The 21,081-nt window shown below is 37.2% G+C and overlaps 2 protein-coding genes across 6 annotated transcripts in view; one reads left to right on the top strand and one right to left on the bottom strand.

The window, feature by feature from the left end:
* The window catches only part of LOC127641069 (adhesion G-protein coupled receptor D2), a 306,626-nt gene that overhangs the window by 142,234 nt on the left and 143,311 nt on the right, over nucleotides 1-21,081 (top strand). Inside the window, exons 25-26 of one of the 4 annotated variants that reach the window (XM_052123826.1) lie at nucleotides 4,603-4,730; nucleotides 10,583-11,096. The exons of 2 other annotated variants lie outside the window; for them this stretch is intronic. In XM_052123826.1, coding sequence (XP_051979786.1) covers nucleotides 4,603-4,730; nucleotides 10,583-10,646 — 192 coding nt within the window. In that variant the 3' untranslated portion in view covers nucleotides 10,647-11,096. Of the gene's footprint in view, nucleotides 1-4,602; nucleotides 4,731-10,577; nucleotides 11,097-21,081 lie in introns of those variants that run through there. One more of the 4 variants, XM_052123830.1, reaches the window with a different exon arrangement.
* The window catches only part of LOC127641071 (nuclear receptor subfamily 5 group A member 2), a 60,830-nt gene that overhangs the window by 28,417 nt on the left and 11,332 nt on the right, over nucleotides 1-21,081 (bottom strand). For both annotated transcript variants that reach the window (XM_052123834.1, XM_052123835.1), the window contains exon 4: nucleotides 19,547-20,235. In XM_052123834.1, coding sequence (XP_051979794.1) covers nucleotides 19,547-20,235 — 689 coding nt within the window. The remainder of the gene's footprint in view (nucleotides 1-19,546; nucleotides 20,236-21,081) is intronic.

Here is a 21,081-nt window from a genome sequence, read left to right as displayed (position 1 = left end):
GAATCCCAAACAGAATAATCAGTGTACAGTAAGTGCTTTTATAATATGATAATCTTCTCATTTCTGCCTTTAAGCTCTCCAAAAATTGCCCCATTCACTTCCATTGAAAGTGCCTCTCTGTAACCTCCATTTTTGCTTTAAAGTCGAGTCAAAATAATTTTGTTGTGATCAACATTATGCCACAAATGCAGCTGATTAAGCTTAATTTATTGAACCTAGAATATTCCTTTAAGTCTACATGAAATTGAAGTGACCCTATGTATTTTTCATAGTACATGTTCCTCGTCTTATTGTGAACAATTCAGCAGGGCACATAACACATTAAAAATAATCTTTCATCAAAATTAAATGACTCCCTTACAACTACTTTCCTTTTGAGGCTGACATCACTCATCTGTCATATATAGACCACTTTTCACAATCCAATCAATTCCTAATGGATAAAATCCCTCTCTATGTTTTTTTCTTGTTAAATAACAGGTTTTGTTTGGAAATACGGTATGTCACATTAAGGAAGTTAAATGTGTTGGGAATGCCATGCTGATTTTAACAAAAAAAATTTTATGTTAAAAAAAGTTGACGTTCAGTCAGACATTTAGTTAATTTTTCACTTGAGTTATTTCAAGCCTCGCCACTGGCAGGTCTGATAAATCTTGATGAATGTAACTCATACAACCAGAATGAAACCTATATTGGTCTCTAGGTCACAAGAGGTCATTCTCGTGTGAACATCGACAAACCCCAGCACATGCCACCATTTTTCACTGCTGCTTATTAATCTGTTTGTTTAGTGGCTTCATTTATCCCCTATGATTAAGTAGCCTATTCAGCGTCTCGACTACCCCAGCTCTTGTGGCTGAGAGCACGGACGTTGATGTGCTTTTACCTGGAGGCTGAACTGCTCCAACAACGTTTTCATTGTCACCTTTTAGGTTCTCATGACTCTCTCCGTCAATTATTAAACTGAGACGCAAAGGTACATGAAAAGAGCTCTTTGAGTTAAATGCCACAAAGAATGAGGAAAAGTAAAGAAAATTAGTCCCTGTCCAACTATTCTTTAAACCTATGAAAATGTTTTCAAAGTGAACAGTTCAAAAAAACTACATATGAAACAGTTTTGACTCTCAGTTTACCCATGTCAAAAGTTTACGCAAGGGTTATGAAAATACAGAAACATGTAATGAGTATGATGAAAGAAAATCCAAATCTTTGAAGAAACTCCTGTGAGAGAGTGAGCGGGTTAAGGACATGAAAATAAGACTTGCGTTTTCAAGGCAGAGATAACTTGAACGAAACGTCTGGTATTACCTTGGGAGGCTCCATCAATATCTTTTTCCGATTGTTTTGACTGCTCACAACTGATTGTTTTGACTGCTCACAACTCTAGTTTTTGTTTCTTTCAGCTATAACAGATACAACAGAATCAGTTGAGTCAATGTATATTCAGAAGTGGAAATCAAAAAGCCCAGAATATCTACAGACTTTGAAGTGTTTCTAATTTTTTTTTTCAAAACTGTATTACTTATACCAGCCCAAGAGCCAGATTTATGGATTATGCATTTGGCATTGTTAAAACATCTTGGCATTTCTCCATATCTGTGCTTCATAAGGACAAATCTCTGCCATGCAAGTCAAACATGCCTGCACTATAAAGGAACCTGTCATTTGGTCTGATTTTTGACAAGCGTTCTCATCAAAGGCTTTTTGCCCGCTGAGCCTCTGGTGCCCGACATGCTTTGGTCATCAAACGGACGAGGGTGTCATGAGTCAAAGCAGGGGAAGACACAGCAGGCCAGGGCCGATGCCAGCGACACGTCCGATGGGCAGAGAAGGCATCTCTGACCTTTTAAAATGTGCCATTACTTCTGTTTCCATGTCAGCTAGCTTCCCTTTACACTGTCACAGCTGTACGTAACTGGGCTCTGATGTGCGCTTACAACAAGCAAGCTCAGTACTTTAAAACAACTGTGTGTAATGGCTTTCTAGGTTTATTATACAGTGGTTATCAAATACGGGGAAAAAAAATTGCTTTTATTGGTTATTATCTGTGTTTAATGGTGTTTTACAGATTTTGTGTTTTTTTGATTATGAACATTCTATGGAATGAGTCAATCCTTGACCATGAAAATAAACTCAATACTCACAGAAAAATGGATTGTAAATTCATATTAATATGGTGTTAATTTTGATAAGCTAATGGTGTAAGGAGCTGGAAAAATACCTGGAGGTCAGCCAAATAAAATCACACTTATCGATTTCGCAATAGAAGTATTAAATTAACAACCAAAAGACATCTGTTGTTTGCCTGAATAAGGATGAATTAAACCCAACATCAGATCTGTTAACCTGTGATGCCATTTTACAATACTAAAATTGCAGCAGTTATTGTTGCGTCTATCAGATAACTGCAGGGTCCCGATCTAAAATAACTAAAACGCAAATTTTTGTGTTTTATTCACATGGTACACTTCTAGCATTTCTAAATACGAGCTTTTACAGGCAACTTTCTTTGCACTTATGATAAAAAATTATACCCTCCATGAAACCAATTAAATTCCTTTACGGTCATTCAGGCACTACTAGATCAATGTACCGATCAATTGCTGAGCCCTCTGCAATGCTCCTAAAGAAGACCCAAAGACAATCCCCTGTCTGTTTCAACAGCACTTTAAACAGTATTGAGGAAATTACGAATGAACGTACCGTGATAATTTGCAAAGAATTCCAGACAATTTTTGTAATTAAATGTAAATGATGTGCAAATATGTCTCATTGCATATCCAAAAATAATGTTTATTCATAATCGCCCAAAAGGATTGACCAGTGATAATAGAATAGACTCCAAATCGCCAAATATAAGCTTTTATTTTTCATCCCACATGGTTTTAGTAGAGTGCCACAGGCATTGTTAAGCCACACAGTAACAAGCTTACACAGCTGGAACTGCTTTTAATAAGTATTTTTGTGTGTGTTTTTGAAGTGCTATAATGAACAGATTAATAGAATCTCCTTGAGTGCCCATTAATGAACAGAATAATTTATTTACAACTGAAGACAGACTCTGAGTATGTGGTCCAGAATCACATTTGCATAAATACAAGGAAGGATAAAAAAAAAAGAAATGAGGGGAAAAAATGGAAATAAATCCCATCCAAAATCTTTTGACCTTTTGGATGTGGATCAATGTGGCTGGTTGGGAAACTGTAGGTGAGGTTTGAAGTACACATCAATGGTGCTGTCAGGCAGTGAGCTTTAAAATGTCTTCAGTGGACCATCTGTTCATGTGCTGGTATGCACATTTCCTCTGTTTTCTCTTCTGCTGGTCCATTTTCACCATTAAGCTTATTAATTTTTATATAGAATTATATGAGATAAAGGGGAAGAAATACATTTTTGCATTTTACCTCAAGGTTTTCATTAGAAATCCTATATTCACTGTGCAATTTTACATTGAAAATCAACAGCTTCAATCAAAAGCTGAAAACTTTAGCTTTCAGAGGCTTTATATGCAGTTAGGATGACTTAAGGGGATGAGGTTAAGTCATTCACTAAATAGGGAGCAAGGGAGAATCCTATAGCTCTCTATCCAGCTAAGAATATTCACACTCTAATTAATAAGAGTATTGCATGTGCCACTGGTCAACTTCCCAGAACTATTTCAAGTCAAGTACCCATTCATAGAGTGATATTATTATGTAATTTTGATAATCTGACAATAGATTCCCTACATTTATACAGCTGTAAATGTACAGTTTAACTCAAGGGAGATCATCTAAGCGTCTCAGAATCCCCAGAGGAAGTGCTAACAATCTTTGCTGAGGTGTCACATTCTGCCTTCCTCTTCAGATGTCTCGTGGGAGCTGGTCTAATGTGCTCTGGATGCACGAGACTGGAAGGCCTGGCTTATTTGGCCTCGCTTTTCCCCGATCTTGTGGAAATCTCCCGGCTTGTTTGTCATGGCAGGGCCTCTGTTTGCTCTCCTGCTCTGTGCTGCCACATCTCTGATAAGCATGCTGGGACTTTGAGCAGGTGGCCACCAGCCGCTGCGGATGCATTGCTTCATACCTGTGCTCCTCTGAGAGAGCTGCCTTTCATCTCTCTCTCTCTCTCTCTCTCTCTCTCTCTCTCTCTCTCTCTCTCTCTCTCTCTCTCACTCTTTCTCTCTCTCTGGACTTATTTTTGAGTCAGACGTTGTTTCATATGGGTTATAGCTTAGAGAAAGACGTGGTTTTGGGGAGAGTGTGTTTTGTGAGTTTAACAATATACAGTGTTGTTATAGCCTATATATTTAATACGTACACCAGTCTAAGGAAGGCTGGAGGTAGTTCAAACTAATTCTCAGCAATGAAATCTATTCATGCCGTAATCTTCTCCCAGTGATTTTGTTATGCCCCTGTCCATGGAACACATATTATGTATGTTTTCAGAATATTCCTGACAGCAATGTAAATTGAGACATCATACAATGTCTTTGGGAAAACATTTGCATTCTTTGTACAAGCTATATCTGTGGAGACCTCATGGTATTCTCTCTTTGAGTGTCTGTGTGAGGGGGGGATAAAAAGATGCCCATAATTCATGTGTTAGTGTGCATGTGAGCAGGTTTGGGACTCGTCCAAGGCTAGCAAGTGGACACGGAGCAACTCGGCAGAGTGGCTGGCTGTTAAGATGGGGTTAGGGGAGGTGTATGATCGATTGAGAAGAGGAATCGAGATTGATCAGTTCCCACGGTGAGCACATTAACACTCTCCCGAGTTTGAATCTTGACATGTTATCTTACGATATAGACAATGCCCTGACGCGAACCGTGAATATGGCTTTACGATTGCTGTAGCAAAGCGGATAGCTGCAGTCTGTTGAGAATAAGAGTTTAAGGTTTAATGCCCATTGCAATGGAAATGCAACATATGTTCATAATCAACGTTCTTTTAATTAGTCAAACTCCCACTTAGACTGTGGGAATCATTTAATGAAACTTCAATTGGGGCTTTTTTTTGTGCATTTCTATCTTTATACTGTGGAAGGCTTTGTTTGTAAAATGTTAATAAAGCATTATATTGTTACGTATTGTTTTGCAAAAGTGCATTCTGACAGGAACATTTTAAAAATGTCAGCATTTTCAAAATCTGTGATTAATCATGATTAACTGTGAAAAATTATGATTAATCACGATTAAAACAAAATAATTGACTGACAGCAGTACAATAAACTAAAGAAGGCGTTTTACCAACAGTAAAACGATTTGTTGCTACCGAAAGTTCATGCACTCTGAAATCAATCCCTTTCATCTAAATTACAGACAAGCGTAATCCCACATCAGAAATATTTGCATCAATTCAAGCGTGAACAAATTTCCCTCTAGTGCTTTTGATAGCAGGTTGCGTGAGCAGTATCAGAGTGTGGCAAGGCGGAGGGCGGGGCCGGGCCGTGATTCTGCACACCCGGCCCCTAATTAGGCTGATTAAGTTCGAGAGGGATAAAGGCGACCAGAGACGGCAGTGTGACAGAGAGAGAGTTACTGGCAGCTGCCTGACACATGTGTGTGTTTGTCAAATCACACTCTTGACTGATAATATTAATAAATTAATGAGCATTAAAGTGAGGGCCTATCATCAAGTCTAATTTAGCAGAGAATCAAATACAATACAACTGTAAGACCATTTTATGCTTAGCAAAACTCTAATAAGCCTCTTGAGCAACACCAAAATCCAGAGAGAATGGAATGATGAAATTAGGTTATGAGAAAAAAGAAAACAAAAAGATTTATTTTCTTTACTGAACCTTGGGACATTTATCAGTACACCTCAAGTCCATCTGAGCTCAAAACAACAGTTTCTAATAAAAAGGGGTGGCAAAAGAGAGTAAAAACAAGACTCTTCCTGTGGATCAGAGGGCTTAAAGCTAAGAAGCTATCAACTAATTATAAAAAACACAGAACAGACCTGATCAATTATTCAGCTGAACATTAGTCTCCTAATAAACATGAAGTCATGGGAGGGAAAGCGCTCTGAAGTACCACACACTACGCTACTTTACCCCCAACCCCCTGTCTGCAGCTCAGTGAGAAAATAATGCTCTCCAAATCCACAATGAGTTCTGTATGGCGTGTCAAGCCAGAATCGATTGACGTTCTCAATTTGCAAGGTCCACACACACATTGCGTTTAGAATGATCGCTGCATTTTTATTTGATTTTATTTCCCTCATGCCGTATTTTCCTCTCAATTCTACAAATTATGGCCATCTTTATTGGCGACAGCTGTCAATATTTATGGCTTTTGTGTGACACTCTGACAGACAACAGGAAATGAGTCTTGATTGGCTCTGTTGGGAAATGGTTTTAGGTAGACTCCTGTATTATTTAGCTGGAAGAAGCAGTCGCCTACCAGAGTGGCTTCATGCGTCCCTGTCTGTTCTTGTCCTTAATAGAACTAACATATCCCCATTAGTAACAAAATCATGTGGGAGAAAAGACCTGATCTCTCGAATAACATTTAGATTCAGGAGGTTCATTCTTTTTAAGTACAGGACCCCATTTAAAGTAGCTTTTAGAGTATCTATGTTCCAATGCATTTCACAGCACTAAAGGAGTAACTTTGTATTCATTTAAATATCATAGGAGTAATTAAATAATTAAACAGTATAATATGTAAGGGATAATGCACACACGGTAAGTTGGACATTATGGGTCAGTGGCAAATAAGGTTGTCGAGTTAGAAAATTTATATTTGTGTCCAATTTGGTTTCATACATTTTTGAAAAACATTTATAGTATTTTCTACAAAAAATGAAAAATAAGAATGATTTAATTACTTTATACATTTAATGTGGTGTAACTATCAAGTAAATCGTATTAAATACTTTTATTGCACCTTGAATACATGAGTGTACACAACTTTCTGAGTGTACAAAAATTCTGGGTTCAATAGAGGTTAGGCTCAATCGACAGCATTTGTGGCATAATATTGATTACCACAAAAATAGTTTCTCCTTTTCTTTAAAAAAAGCACAAATCTGGGTTCCAGTGAGGCACTCACAATGAAAAAGAATGGATTATGACCAATACGTAAATGTTTAAATACTCACAAAAGCGTAGCCACAAGACATAATCAATATGCATGTTAACATGATTTTAGTGTGATAAAATGACTCACTATTCATTTCTGTGTAAATTTATATCCAATTTTACAACTTTGTTGACAAGGTAACAGTGTAACCCCTAAAACGACTGTAAAAATTATGATTTAAAAAAACGTGTTCAAATAATACAGAAGAATCAATGTGCGTGTTTATAAAATGATAAACGTCACATTTTTGCCTTCAAACCCTCCAAAAATTGGCTCCATTAATTTCCATCTGTAACCTTTCTTTTTTCTTCTTCTTTTTTAAAGAATTTTCTTTTGTGTTTATCAAAATCATGCCACAAATGCTGTCGATTAAGCTTTACGCGTACTCAACCAGGAATATTCCTTTAATCATTAATTTAAAAAAGTTTTCAAAAATGTTTCATGGAAATTTATTTCATTATACAAATATATTTGTTTTTGATTGTCAAAGGACATTGGAATGGCAACCTACACTTCTTTGGTTACACACCACATGACTATGATTTGATAGACAAACTTTTTCTAATAGTAATAATATATATATAATTTATTTTTTATAAATAGTTTTACTTCTTTTTTTATATAAATAAAAGATTATTCTGGAGTACTCATGCCAAAAAAAATCTATAAAAATAATAAATAAATAAATAATTTCCAGTGTTAATAACGTCTCTGGACGGTTACGTCACTTGACATTTTTTACATTTTGCTCCAGAAAAAATTTCAAAATGACTTTGAACTCAGTAACTGAAAACATGTTCATCATAGAAGAGGTGTATTAATGTAAATTTATTTTTTTGTGTGTATTTTTGAATAACAAACACAAAAATAAGCATCACATAATTGATCCTCATGGCAAAATAAGGTCAGCTCTTTTATTTTGTAAAAATGGATGGCTGACTGTACATTATCTTAATTCATGACTGCTAATAAAGTAAATAACTAAATGTACATGAAATATTGAAGCTGAAATTATTTGATTGTGTCAAAAGGGAGCATGGAGTGATATTTCAAACACAAAACTAACACAGCTATGATATAATACAGTTTAAAGGGTCATTCTAAATAAATATTGGACTGACGAATCAGAATAAAGTATTTCAGAGTAAAAAAAAAATATATATATTATATAAAGTTGATTGTAGGATGTTTTTAATTGTATTTGCAAACTTAATACGCAGAAGAGTCAAACTTCTGTCATAGAACTGAAAAAGATACAATACAAAAACAATACATTTCAATATATAGAACTTCATATAGCTCATTTTCGTTGAGATGCTATTTTGCCATAGTAAAAGTCACATTTTGTAATAATTAGAGACTGATTATGACTCTGAGTTTGAGCCAAAGACTTCGTAATGTGTCACACTGGTATTAAGTCTAACAAAAAGACAGTGTATACCACGGGATGGATCTCATGCCAAAATATCTCACGTGTCCAGCTGCAGACCACCTTCCTTTATTAAACCTTACAATATGAGTTTTTAGCAGGTAAAGAAAGAATTCAAAGTCCCCAGCCTGCTCACACAATTTGAGAGAAGCATTACGTCCCTGCCGTCTAGCATGACCTGCCATTTTTGGCATTACACCACTGTAACACAATGCTCTCGAGTTTTAAAACCTCTGTCAACACGTCAGTTACTTGTCCTGCCTCGACTGTTCGCCTGGAGTGAATTTGAAATATTTTCCTCTACTTTAGTTCAGAAATCGTGAAAACTTTTTCATCTTCGTCAGGAGGTCAAGATTAAGAAAGAATGTTATTACAAAAACTATTCAAAAAGTTATGATCACTGTAACGTAATGTGTTTGGAAACGTTTAAAAGTGGCGGGTACTGCCAATGTCTGAGATTTAACCTACATTGAAGCAGAAATTTAAGATATAAGCAAGTTTAATGAACAGGTGGCTTTGTCTTCTTGACGCATTGGCGAACATTTCTTCCTAACTGCGTATAATGTTATCCAGCTGAATTGCACATGCCGTTCATTGGGAACAAATCCATTCACACAGTACAGTTAAATATAAGTGTAAGCCTAGCCTGCATGCTCCCTGTCTTTCTGACCACAGTCCTTATCTATTGTCTTCAGGACCTTTCAGCACATCCAGAATAGACAGCTGTAAATAAGAAGCAAAAATAGATGTCCAAGACAACTGTTGACAGAAAGTAAGGCTGCATGACATTAGAAACCTCAAGCCTGCACTGATTACTACAAGTTAATTAAACACTGAAGGACAGAACAACAGCAGATCTGAATTGGGGGGGGTATATGAGTTCAATGAGTTGAAAGCAAACATGCACGTAAAAGTATAATTTTTAGACGGCACTTGCATTTTATGGATTCGTTTCTAAGCCCATTAAGTAAAACAGGTGCAAAATTACAGCTGCTTTGCAAATGTAATTTACAAGGTGTACATAGGTTGAAGAGAATATGTGAAGAGAGAAAAAGCTAAAACCTGACTGATATTTGTGAAGCTCGATGTCAGTGATTTTGGTCAAATGTGATAGCGTTATGCCGAGTACCATTATAGGAACACTCAGGGTTCAATACTAGTTATGCTCAATCAACAAAAAGTACAAATGTACAACGTTTTAAAAAACTTTACAGCTCAAATAATAAACAAGATTTAACAGAAGTGCTTTTATAAAATTACAAGCTTCACATTTCTGTCCTCCAAAAATTGGCCCCATTCACTTCCATTGTAAGTGCCTCACTGTAACCTCCGTTTTTGGTGGTAATCAACATTGTGCCACAAATGCTGTCGATTGAGCTTAACTTGTATTAAACCCGCAATATTCCTTTAAACCCAAGAAAAAAACCAATGTACATTACATTCAGTAAGCGCTTCCAAAGCTACTTTCCATTCAAGATAAAAAAAATGTTTAATAGTTCAATAGTTAACTCATGTTCTTGCTGTTATTAGTTCCATGCTATAGAAAACACTTTTTTCCTGTTTAAATGGCATTTACAGCAACTGTACAATCTGAGATAAACCACAAATTTAAAGAAACTGATTGTTCATCTGAACAATTTTGGTATTGTTGCACTTAAATAGGTTGATATTAAACTTCTTTTACAAAATGCAGCTTCTGTTAAAAGTCACTATTTTCACTTACTGTATGAGGGAAAATGTGCGGGTGTTTTTACTTTTCAGATAAAACGTAAGGGGTGAAATGCTGATTGAGTTTATTTGCGAGCTTGTTTGCCGTTAAATCAGCCTCTTCGGTGCAGTTTATCTGCTGTCGGCTTGGGTCTTATTGGGGTGTTTTGGGCTGGTTCGTAGCGTCACTCTACATCCTGGTTTTAACAAGCATCCAGTGCAGCCAATAAAAAAGGCTTTTACCTTAATCGCCACAAGATAATATCAAACATTTGTCCCCTTTTGGAGAGCAAAGTGCTTACAATGCTCACACTGAAAAGATAAGAAAAAGAAAATTCATTTCTATATTTCTCTTACATTTTTCCCATTTCAAAGTGCAGGATGGAGGAATGGAAGAAGCGGTATGAGTCCATCAGCTCTTGGGCAGGAACTAGATGTTCATGACAGGCTTTTATCCCTCATCAAAGCAACAAGTGGATGAACAGACTCTTCTCTGACTGCTTCAACCCCTCCCTGGGGTCGCCCATAGGCCCTGAGGGGAGTTCGGACCCTAAATCTCTCCTTTTAACAAGTGTACTCACTTCCTTCCTCCACCCGGTACACTCTCGGGGGTGCAGGATGCATTTTTTAGGGCGAAAAAAAAGACTTAAAGTCTTAAGAATACCACAATGTTGATAACCACAAAAAATATTTCAACTCGTCCCTCTTTTAACTCAAAGAAGCAAAAACCGCAGTTACAGTAAGGCACTTACTGTGGAAGCGGATGGGCCCAGTCCATAAACATAAACAAGATTTAAACATTATTTGTGTAAACATGATTTCATCAATCAATAATTTATTGTGGTAATCAATATTATGACACAAATGCTGTTGATTGAGCTTAACTTGTATTAAACCTGGAATACTCCTTTAAATGCAACTTCTTATACTGTTTATTCTCTGTTTCTGATTTTTATGGGAAAAGTTCAATACTTTTGGACTTAAGTTTTTCATAGCAGTCTGTTACTGAGGTATCATCAATTTCAGATTTACCCATTCCTAAATCTTATGTAATACAAAACAAACTGGTTGGTCGCTTTACATGTCGATCAGACTAAGTAGACAATCAGCAGCAAAGTGGACCAAACTAAACTCTAGTCAAAAGTCTGGCAACATCAAATAATAAGCTTATAATTGCAAACAACCTTTATAATGATTTAACAGCGGTCTTGACTGCATATAAATTAGTAAACGTTTACAACAATTTTCTCTCGGAAACCTACTCACAATCTACCTTAAATATACAGTACATGTTATTGTTAATTTTTATGGTATCTTTGGAGAACTAAAAACTGTTTTTTGCAGCTACAATATTTATGAAGTGCCAAAACACCACATTCTCTCAGAATTCATGACAAGATACAGCAGTTTTTGCCCATTTGTGCATCATTTATGAGTGAAAAGAGGCCTTTGTGGACGTTCTCCTGCTGCCCATCTCTCCTGATCAAACAGATATTGTTACCACAGAAATAGCAGCCTTAAAAAAAGTAGCCTGCTAAAAGACCTGCCCACAACCAAGTGTAGAGACAAGAGAATATGAGGTCAATGAAAGAGACTGAGAAAGAAAACATGTACAGGAGCAGGCCTAACAAAAACTCACACGCTATCTCCAATTGTGGCTGCTGCCCAGGCAGGGGATATCATCTATCAGTGGACAAATGCAGGGATGAGAATTCTGCGTCTCAAATGAAATAATATATCTTTGAAAGCCTATGCCTGCACCAGGCCCAAAGCCCATATATCAAGTCTGAGCGGCTGGTGGATCCGGTCCAGGGGCCATTAACCTCCCACCTGTTTCCCCCCCTGTCCTTCACCACGCACCCCTGCGTGCTGCTTCTGGGGCTTGTTTGGCCCCCCTTACCCCACCCTCCCCTTTGTGACAATAACCTCCCTCCCCCAACGCCAAACGGCAATGTAAAACGACGCAAGGTCCAGGCCGAATAATTCAAATTCAGTGGACCAGGGACACAGTTACAAATCTCTGCCCGAGTGCCTGCTCATGCTGAGGCTGTTTGTCAGGAAGTCTACAGGCTTGACTTCAGGCAGTCGGCAAATCGCGGGGAGGGCGGAAGGAGACGCTGTGATCAGTCTGGTAGTATATGTGGAGATTTAATATATGGGGGTGTGTCGATCGTGCGCAAGTTCACAGATCACAACCGCAATGCCAGAAACATGAGACATGAGCCGCTGGAAATTACAGTCGCTGACTTGCACCTCTAAACTTGGACTAACAAAAAAAAAGGAAAAAAGATAGAGAAAAAAAGTGTTGCATGGGACAAAATATATTAAATGGAGGGTGAAATTATTCACGTGAAAGGCAATAAAAAATTATGTAATTATATATTATTTATATACATCAGAGCAGTTGAAATTAACGATTAACGCATTAATTTTTCTTAATTGTGATTAACATATTAACGTTAATACAGCATAAACTCTGGTTGGAAGGGCAGAACATGTTGCATAGTGAGGATGTCTTCAAAAATAATGGCATAAATACTTTTCATTTATCAACTAATGTCATACAAAGTCCAGTAAACAAAAAAGCTAAATCAGTATTTGGTGTGTCCACATTTGCCTTTGGGGGGTGGGGGGTTTGACTGTTCCCTGCTGATGTGGCTTGTACAAACACAAAGATGCACATACTTTGATTGATTTTCTATTATAATTAATTGCGCAAAATGAAGGCGTTAATTGACAGTCCTAGTTTAAACCCTTTTTATTATTATTATATAGTCACCAGGGTTTTAACCAAGGCTAAATACAGAAAATGGCCAGTCCAGTCAGACAACCTGTAGTCTCAATGAATGGTCACCATCTAGCTCTTCCCTATACTCCATTCACTGTTACTCTGAAAGCAACATATGGAGTCAGAGTTCAATGGGCAGCCACAGCAACCCAGCACTTCCCCTATCTCCTCTCCTTGCTCCCCGTACAGCTGCTTTTTCAATAAGCATAAGACTCACGGCTGGGTGCTGGTTGGAGAACAAGGCCCAAATACAGTGGTGCTTTACTTAATGGCAGGCCTGGTTTTGTCATTCAATTCACTGTAGAGAGAAAGAGAAAAAAGAGGGGGGGAAAACGTGCCTAACAGTCCCTGAGCAGACATGAAAAAATAAAAATAAATATTGGTGCCACATGTCAGGGTATTTTAAGTTTTGCACTCTTGACTTTTATCAGCTCAGAGGACTAAATTTTAGGCAGTACATTTGGGCTTGGTTTGTGGCACAATATCAGCGTTGATTACGTTTTCCCAAGTACATTGTGATGGGGACAGAAAAGACATGCAATCCTCACAAGAACTGTAAATGCTGCTGTGAATCTGTGCATTTTAATGCTATTGTGTGTTGAGGAAAGCTAAGTACACGCATCCTATCCGTTAAACAATGGCTTGTAGTTCACAATGAAATGGTGAGCTCTCTATGGATGTGAATCACTCTCCACGTTATGGGCCGGGCAGCTAGCGACAGAGCCAGGGGAAGAGAAGCACGCACACCAGGTCCATACCAGCTCATATTGTCCATACAAACACTGGGAAGCTTCCATCTGTTTCCCCCCAATACATGACAAACCAGCTGGACAGGGATGCTACTGGCACGCACCTTTACACACACACAAACGGAAAGACAAACACGTGATGATGCACATGGCTAGGTGAAATACGTAGGATTTTAAAACGCCTACGTTAACACACTTTTGTAAAACATGACGAAAAAGACATAAAAACAAACCTAGGCCAACCATGTGAATAAATAACTTTAAATTGCCTTCGATACACTATGCAGTCACAATTTAATAAAGGAAATATGAATGTATGCAAAGGGAGTCTATTCACTGCATGCATTTCCTGCATTTCAATTCCATTAAATCTGAATATATAGCTCTTTTCTTGATATTCCTCCTTTATCTGAGCACTTGATTGATGAAGCTTGTTTAAACCACAACATTATACGGGATAACCATTCATCAACACCACAAAGCTCAGTATGTAACAATAACTATACAAGTGTTCGCTAATTAGTGTCAGGAGTGGGTTCAGAGTTTCTAGTGCTACGTTTTTTTTGTTTGTGTTTTTTGCATTAGTGGTCCACTGCTCGATTTAGGGAGAGCACATGAGAGTTTAGTTAATTACAACTTCACTGCCGCGCTTTGTCCACTAATGTCAAATTCGACAGCTACGCCCTTGTCTCTTTTAACAACTATTGTGTATAACAATTAGCTAGGGCGAGAAATAGTCATAACATCAAGGGGAAGCTACTCCACCACTGCAAAAGGTGAAGTGCAAACACAATTAGAGGTAATACAGACAGCAATTAGCCATACACAGTTGCTAATCCATGCTAAAGTGGGAATAGAATGCTTGAGCTAAAGAGCACGAGAATGAATAATAAAGCTCTATAGGTAAGAGCACAGGGAAGAGTGTAACCATTCGGCTTTATAACAAAAGCATTCAAACTAAATTAAAACCACAAAAGTGAAGCACCTTGCAGCTGCATATGTCGTACAAACTACCCACATGCATACAAAATTGCACCGGTTTATGTCTGAAACTCTTCTTTTTAAAAACAATACTGTTTAAACGAAAAATCACGTCCTGTGAAAAGGCAAAAGACACCTGGAGATAAGGTTTATGAAAACAAATGCATCTGTCTGAAAACAGTTGACAGCAAAAACAATTCGCCCTATTGTTCTCTGGAAGCTATGACAGCATTTTTTTTCTTCATATGATCAACTATTCGATCTGTATTTTTATTTCTTCTTTTTTTCTTAGCTGTCACCGATTGTTATAAAATCACAATAGGTGTGAATGAAGTCATAGACGTCACTGACTCTTTACTTTGGCTTCAAACGCATCCCAGTAACAAACCTTTCAAAGCAGATGTCGACAGAAACATGGATATCTCTCACAAGAATCAAAGCTTAAAACAAATAGTGCCATAGTATAATGAGTATTAAAAGTAAAACAAATTAGAGGTGCTGTTTGTCTTGATTCACAATATATATTTCACATTCAAAACTGTACTTTGCTCAAAATAAATGCAGTACTAGTACATCCCATGAGCTATTGAATGCAATGAGAGGAAAACAATAAGGTGTCAGAGGTTCTGAGAGCACAAAATGAATGATTTGAATCTAGTACTGTTGGATTTCCCAGTGGCATATCAAAACATGTCATGTGGAGGTAAAATACAGCATTCTCACAACCAAAATCTTTCACAAATGCAGACATGCATGAGTTACTAAAACCTTAGTCTTCTCAATCCCATCAATATTTCTGTCAGGTAGATATGTATTGTGAAAAAACGGTTACAACAACTGGAAATAAAAAATGTAAGAAACCAGACAGGCCTCTTCAGCTAGTGTAGTAAACTGTCAATTATAGAACACTGCGTATCAATAAATCATCTGAAACACATAACATACACAATGTATTTTTCAGGCCATCCCAAAAGTCTTCACAAATAGCCTTGATGTTGAGGCTCTGCCATTATTTATGGAAACATATGAAGTAATTAGCAGTCCTGTCAAAGGGCAACATTTGTTTCATTCATATTAATAGTCCAACTAGTGTACTGTTAGGTTGCGCATTCCTGCTTACACTGATGGTTCCAAGTGAGTTGAGCTAGACATAAGCTAAACTAAGTTTTAAAATCTTCACCAACATATTCTCATTTTAAGCAGACTTCATAAGTATGAACCATAGTGTAGTATAGTGAATAATATAGTATATAGTATAGTATAAGTATAGTGAATAGTATGGTATAAGTATAGTGTAGTATAGTGAATAGTATATAGTATAAGTATAGTATATAGTAAAGTATATAATTATAGTATATTATAGTATAAGTATAGTATAGTATATAGTAAAGTGTATAAGAATAGTATATATTCACTGAACTAACTTTTTTATTTAAAAACTTTTGTTAAGGTCAAATAAGTTGAGGTTATTCTGAATCTTGGGATAACATGCATCTGTTCTGTGATGCACAAATTTATGCTGATTCAACTCCTTTCAATAAAATGTTCATTAGCCATTTTCACACTTGATTCAGTTGCTTGATCTGAACCCAAGTTCGGAAAACAGCTTTCACACCAACAAAACGAAACCCAACTCTGACAACAAAGAGACTCATTAATTTTTTTAAATCAGTATTTTCGTCTTGTTTTCAAATAAAAACATCGAAACATCCTTAAAACCAGATTAATTTACTTGTGAAGCAACAATTTGCCTGGCAAAAAAAAAAAAAAAACTCTAATACAGTAGTCTCCACCCCTATTTTTATAGTTTTAACAATGGTATTTGTAACAAGAACATAGTAAAAACAATAAATACAAAATATAAATATAAGTAAGTCACTCCCCTAATGTACCCTATGACAAATATAACAGAGCTGAAGTTGTGGTATGATAATATTTATTATCAGTCTATTTCAGCCTAAAGTACAGTTAGTGTTACAATAGGGTGGTGATGTGGAATTCTTTGCCGAATTCAAATGGTTTCCACTTCTTGCGCCATGCTTCTCACTGATTCTCGCAGAGCTGCGCATTTAAGAGCTCGAGACCGGTCCGCAAGTAAAAATGCACCTTCTTTGCGCTCGCGCTGCTCTGTCTATTGAGCCGTATCCACCTACACATACAGGTGCATTAGCGGAGGTTGTGCCTCTGCCTGTGTAATTGATGCTTCTAAACCAGATACTTCAGATCCGTTGCTAGACTTAAAAATCAGATGAACCAAGGTACAAATGCGAACCAACCCGTATAATTGAGAACCAACTGATATACTCCAAGTCTAGATAAACGTTTTAATATAAAGAGGAACTTGACTTTAGATTTGATTATTATGAGTGATAAACACCCCCAATTTGTAACCTAACGCCCCCCTCTCTACTAATTTGCACTCAACGCCCCCTGGTATCCTTTGAACTCCCCCTGTTCTAATATTTCGTTGGACCACCTTTAGCTTTGATTTAGGCATGCATTCGTCGTGGCATTGTTTCGACAACCTTATGCAACGTCACAACATTGATTTCCATCCAGATTTGCATTAATATGAGATCTTGTATTGATGACGGGAGAGTCTAACTACTCCGTAAACTCTTCTCGAGCACATCCCAAATACTTTCAATGGGGTTAAGGTCAGGACTCTGTGGTGACCAATTCATGTGTGAAAATGATTCCTCATGCTCCCTGATCCACTCTTTCACAATTTGAGCCCGATGAATAGGCCGGTCACGACAATTACATTATCGACTTATTGTACGATGTATGGACATGATCTCGATAATTTTTTGCTGACCTCAATATTGCCCATTGTGTTGACATGCGTGTTTGTTTACATGAAAATTAATGTCACCAACAGAGCGGACAGCGACAGGTGAAGATTACATGTTACTCGAGGCTAATAGGTGTTTTTCCCAACAAATTCATAATTCTAGCCAGAAGGTTTGGAAGAATAAGTCCAAATGGACTTGGTTTCAAAGCCACATTTCAGAGCTCCAGTGTGGGAACATTTTAAAAACAGTGGCAATACAACTAACTAGAGCTGGGCGACACATCGAATACCCACGATATCATTGCGATGATTTTGCTGAAGATAAAAAATGCAACAATTTCAAAAAGCATATTGGGATGATTTTAATGAGCCTGTTATTTGGCCATTAAGTTTAACAGAGTGCATCAGTAAATTAATTTCACAATCCTTCAGGGCTGTGTAATTAATCAAAATAACATCAAAATGGAGATATGATCATTTGTGATTATTTAACTGTCAAAGGCTGCAATTAAAAATTAAAGGATAGTTTGACAGCGGTTCACAAGATGCGAAACTCATAACAAAAATTTTATTATTTCATAATAAAAACTCCAGTTTAGGGTGAATTAAATAGGACAGAAATATATTAATTTATCTTTAACAAATCTTACCCTGAATATAATAATGATTCAGTATTATATTATAATAATAAACTTGACTGGGTTCCACAGTAATAATTTTGTATGATGCAATATTCATCTGGTTTCAAAAAGGTTTTTTGCACACCTTGTTCATTCACAAAGACATTTTTTTTGTAAAGATATATGAAAGTAAATAAGACTTTTATTAATCTTCCATGTATGATTGTTTGGTAAACATATGTATAAACATGCAAATAATTTCAAATGATTATATTTTATTCTCCCTTGTGTTAATTTAGTAAAAAACTCTGGGAAATATGCCTTTATTGTTTTTAAATAGATTTTTATTTAATGCCTTTGAAATACAAATTCTTCTTGGCTACAACAGCTATTTAGAAGAAATGATGGTGCCTCTGATTAAGAAACAAAAACAAAACACTAATGCTATTTCAGAGCAAAAACATAATTATCGAGATATATATATCGAATATTACCAATTTGTTGAAAAATATCAAGATATAATTTCTGAAGCCATATCAGCCAGCCCTACAACTAAACCTAAAAGCTCATCTAAAACATTACCATCCCATCCAGTTCTCCGAGCTGGGAACAAAATCCATAGTTGGAGGTGGAGAGGAGCCTTCCCGACTTTATTTTTTTATATTTCAATTCCAATGTCTGAATATTCTTAAGAATTAAAAGTTCAGTGCTCATTGAAAGGGTGTACTTGCATTATTATGCTATTATATTCTCATTATATCAGTGCCATAAAATGGTCTTAAAATGACAATAATATATTTTATCGCAATAATTTCTGAGACAATATATTGTCCAACAAAAGTAGTTATCGTGACAGGCCTACTGATGAATCTTGGCATTGTCGTTCTTTTATATGACCATGGGATACGTCTTCCAACATGGTTGTTTAAGAAATGAGAAGCTATACACTGCATCAGTTAGAGTTAAAAGAATTGTTGCCAGCTGAAACATATTAATCACTGCAATAACGATCCAATCATTGGCTCTGAAGTATCAGCTCATTTAAATCCAAATGGCAACTTTTTGATTTGGCCAGGCAGTGTAATAAGACTTGTTTTCAGAGAATACTGTATATCTTGAACTAAATGTTCTTGTTTCTTTAAAAACAAGAAAAGATAATTGCTAACTGAATAAGAAAACCAAACTTAATTCCAGAATTATTCTTTGAAAACAAGTCATAGTATCTTGTGCAATTTTGCTTATCTCGTAAATGTATCTTGTTTTAAGACTGTTTGTATATTTGTCCGGAAAACAAGACAAAAATAATGAGTAAGAAAACTATTTTTGCAGTGTAGCCTGATTATGTCCTTAATATGACAATAGAGACCTTGGTGTGTATTTTAGGCTATCTAACCACCTTAAGTTTCACATACCTTCAGTTCTCGGAAGAAGATGCTGCTCCTTGCCCATTCTACGATAGAGAACAGTGTCTGGTCTGCCATCTTGCACATTAGGCCAAAGGTGTTGAGTTTTTCATGCTTGCCTCGACTGGCCTGTTCCTGCTGCAGGTATGCTAGGATCTTAGCTTGCACTTGGGGTTCGTCAGGCTCACACTTGAGCAGCTCCACCACCAAGTGGGGGAAGGTTGGCGGTGATCCACCAGCGTAGGTCTCTACATATGGGTAGCCCATGAGGGATTCTGGAGAGCTTGTGTAGGGGTCGGGGTACTCAGACTTTATGGTGCGGCTCTGGAAGTGGCCATATGCCTGGTAGCCCTGCAAGCCTCCGGCGTGTGGTGGCATGGCCATGCTGACTGGGGAGGTTACGAAGGGGCTACGATCAAAGTCTGCAGGTGGCAGCCCTGCACTGGAGGAGCTATGGTGGTGGTGATGGTGGTGGTGATGGTGGCTCAGTGGAAGCCCCTTGGAGGCCGAATGGATGTTCTGAATGGCGGAGGTAATGGTGAGGTCTGCTGGAACTGTCTGCATGACTTGTGTCATGGCTTCTAGCTTGAGTCCGTTGGCCCGGATCAAGGCTTTCTTCTGTTGCTTGAGCACCCGGTCTCGTTTGTACATGGGGCCAAACTTGTTCCGGCCTCCTCTCATTCGATCAGCCCTCACAGCTTTTTAAAGCCAAAACACAAGGGACAGGATAAGTTAAATGTTAATGCATGTGGTAAGTATAAAATTGTCTTTCTTATAAACCAAATGATTAAAGGTGCTGTAAAATATTTTCTTAGAATACCACGCATAAAATGTCCCTACAACCTAAGAGATGTCACTGAAATAGGTGTCCTGAAAAATCGCATCCAACCTCAGGGGGCAAAATCAAAAACGTTCCCTGGCTCTAAATTGTTTTGCATGTTCGGGTGTGCTGAAATATATTTGGAGGGTGGGGTTTTTGGAGAGAGATCGGTCATTAAAGTTTGCAAAAAGGTGGAAGATAGCAAAATGTAAAAATAACTCAGCACAAGAGGTATTTAAAGTTAGGGTAAGATCTATCTAAACCACAGCAGAGAAGGGATTCTGTATTACTGCAACATGATCACACAGGAAATCAACATGTTGCTACTTTATGTTCCGGTACCCTGACATTGTACCGATTTAATGACAAGCGGCATTTCCTGTCAACCTCAGACATTTTTGCATCAATTCAAATGAGTTTACTAATTCTTGTGGCAGGACTGATGACATGGCCATTAGAGACTGAGGATCTGGTCCCTCAGGAATCTGGTCCCCCAGGAATCAATTGCATTCACATGAACCATGATGAACATGATTTGAAGGTTTCATTTTCCCTATCAACTCTACTGATGATTAAGTTTAGGGTTAGGGTTAGGGCATATTGTTAGTAAAATATGCATTCCTGTTAACTGTATTAGATCATTTACAACTAAAAATACAACTCTTTTTAGAACTCACTTTTGGTGCCACTCTGTGGACATCTGACCCAGAAACCGAGAAGGATA

The sequence above is a fragment of the Xyrauchen texanus genome, chromosome 50 (assembly GCF_025860055.1).
Source record: "Xyrauchen texanus isolate HMW12.3.18 chromosome 50, RBS_HiC_50CHRs, whole genome shotgun sequence".
NCBI lineage: Eukaryota > Metazoa > Chordata > Actinopteri > Cypriniformes > Catostomidae > Xyrauchen > Xyrauchen texanus.
The sequence above is the reverse complement of the archived record's forward strand: the minus strand, read 5'-3'. Positions and strand labels throughout refer to the sequence as shown.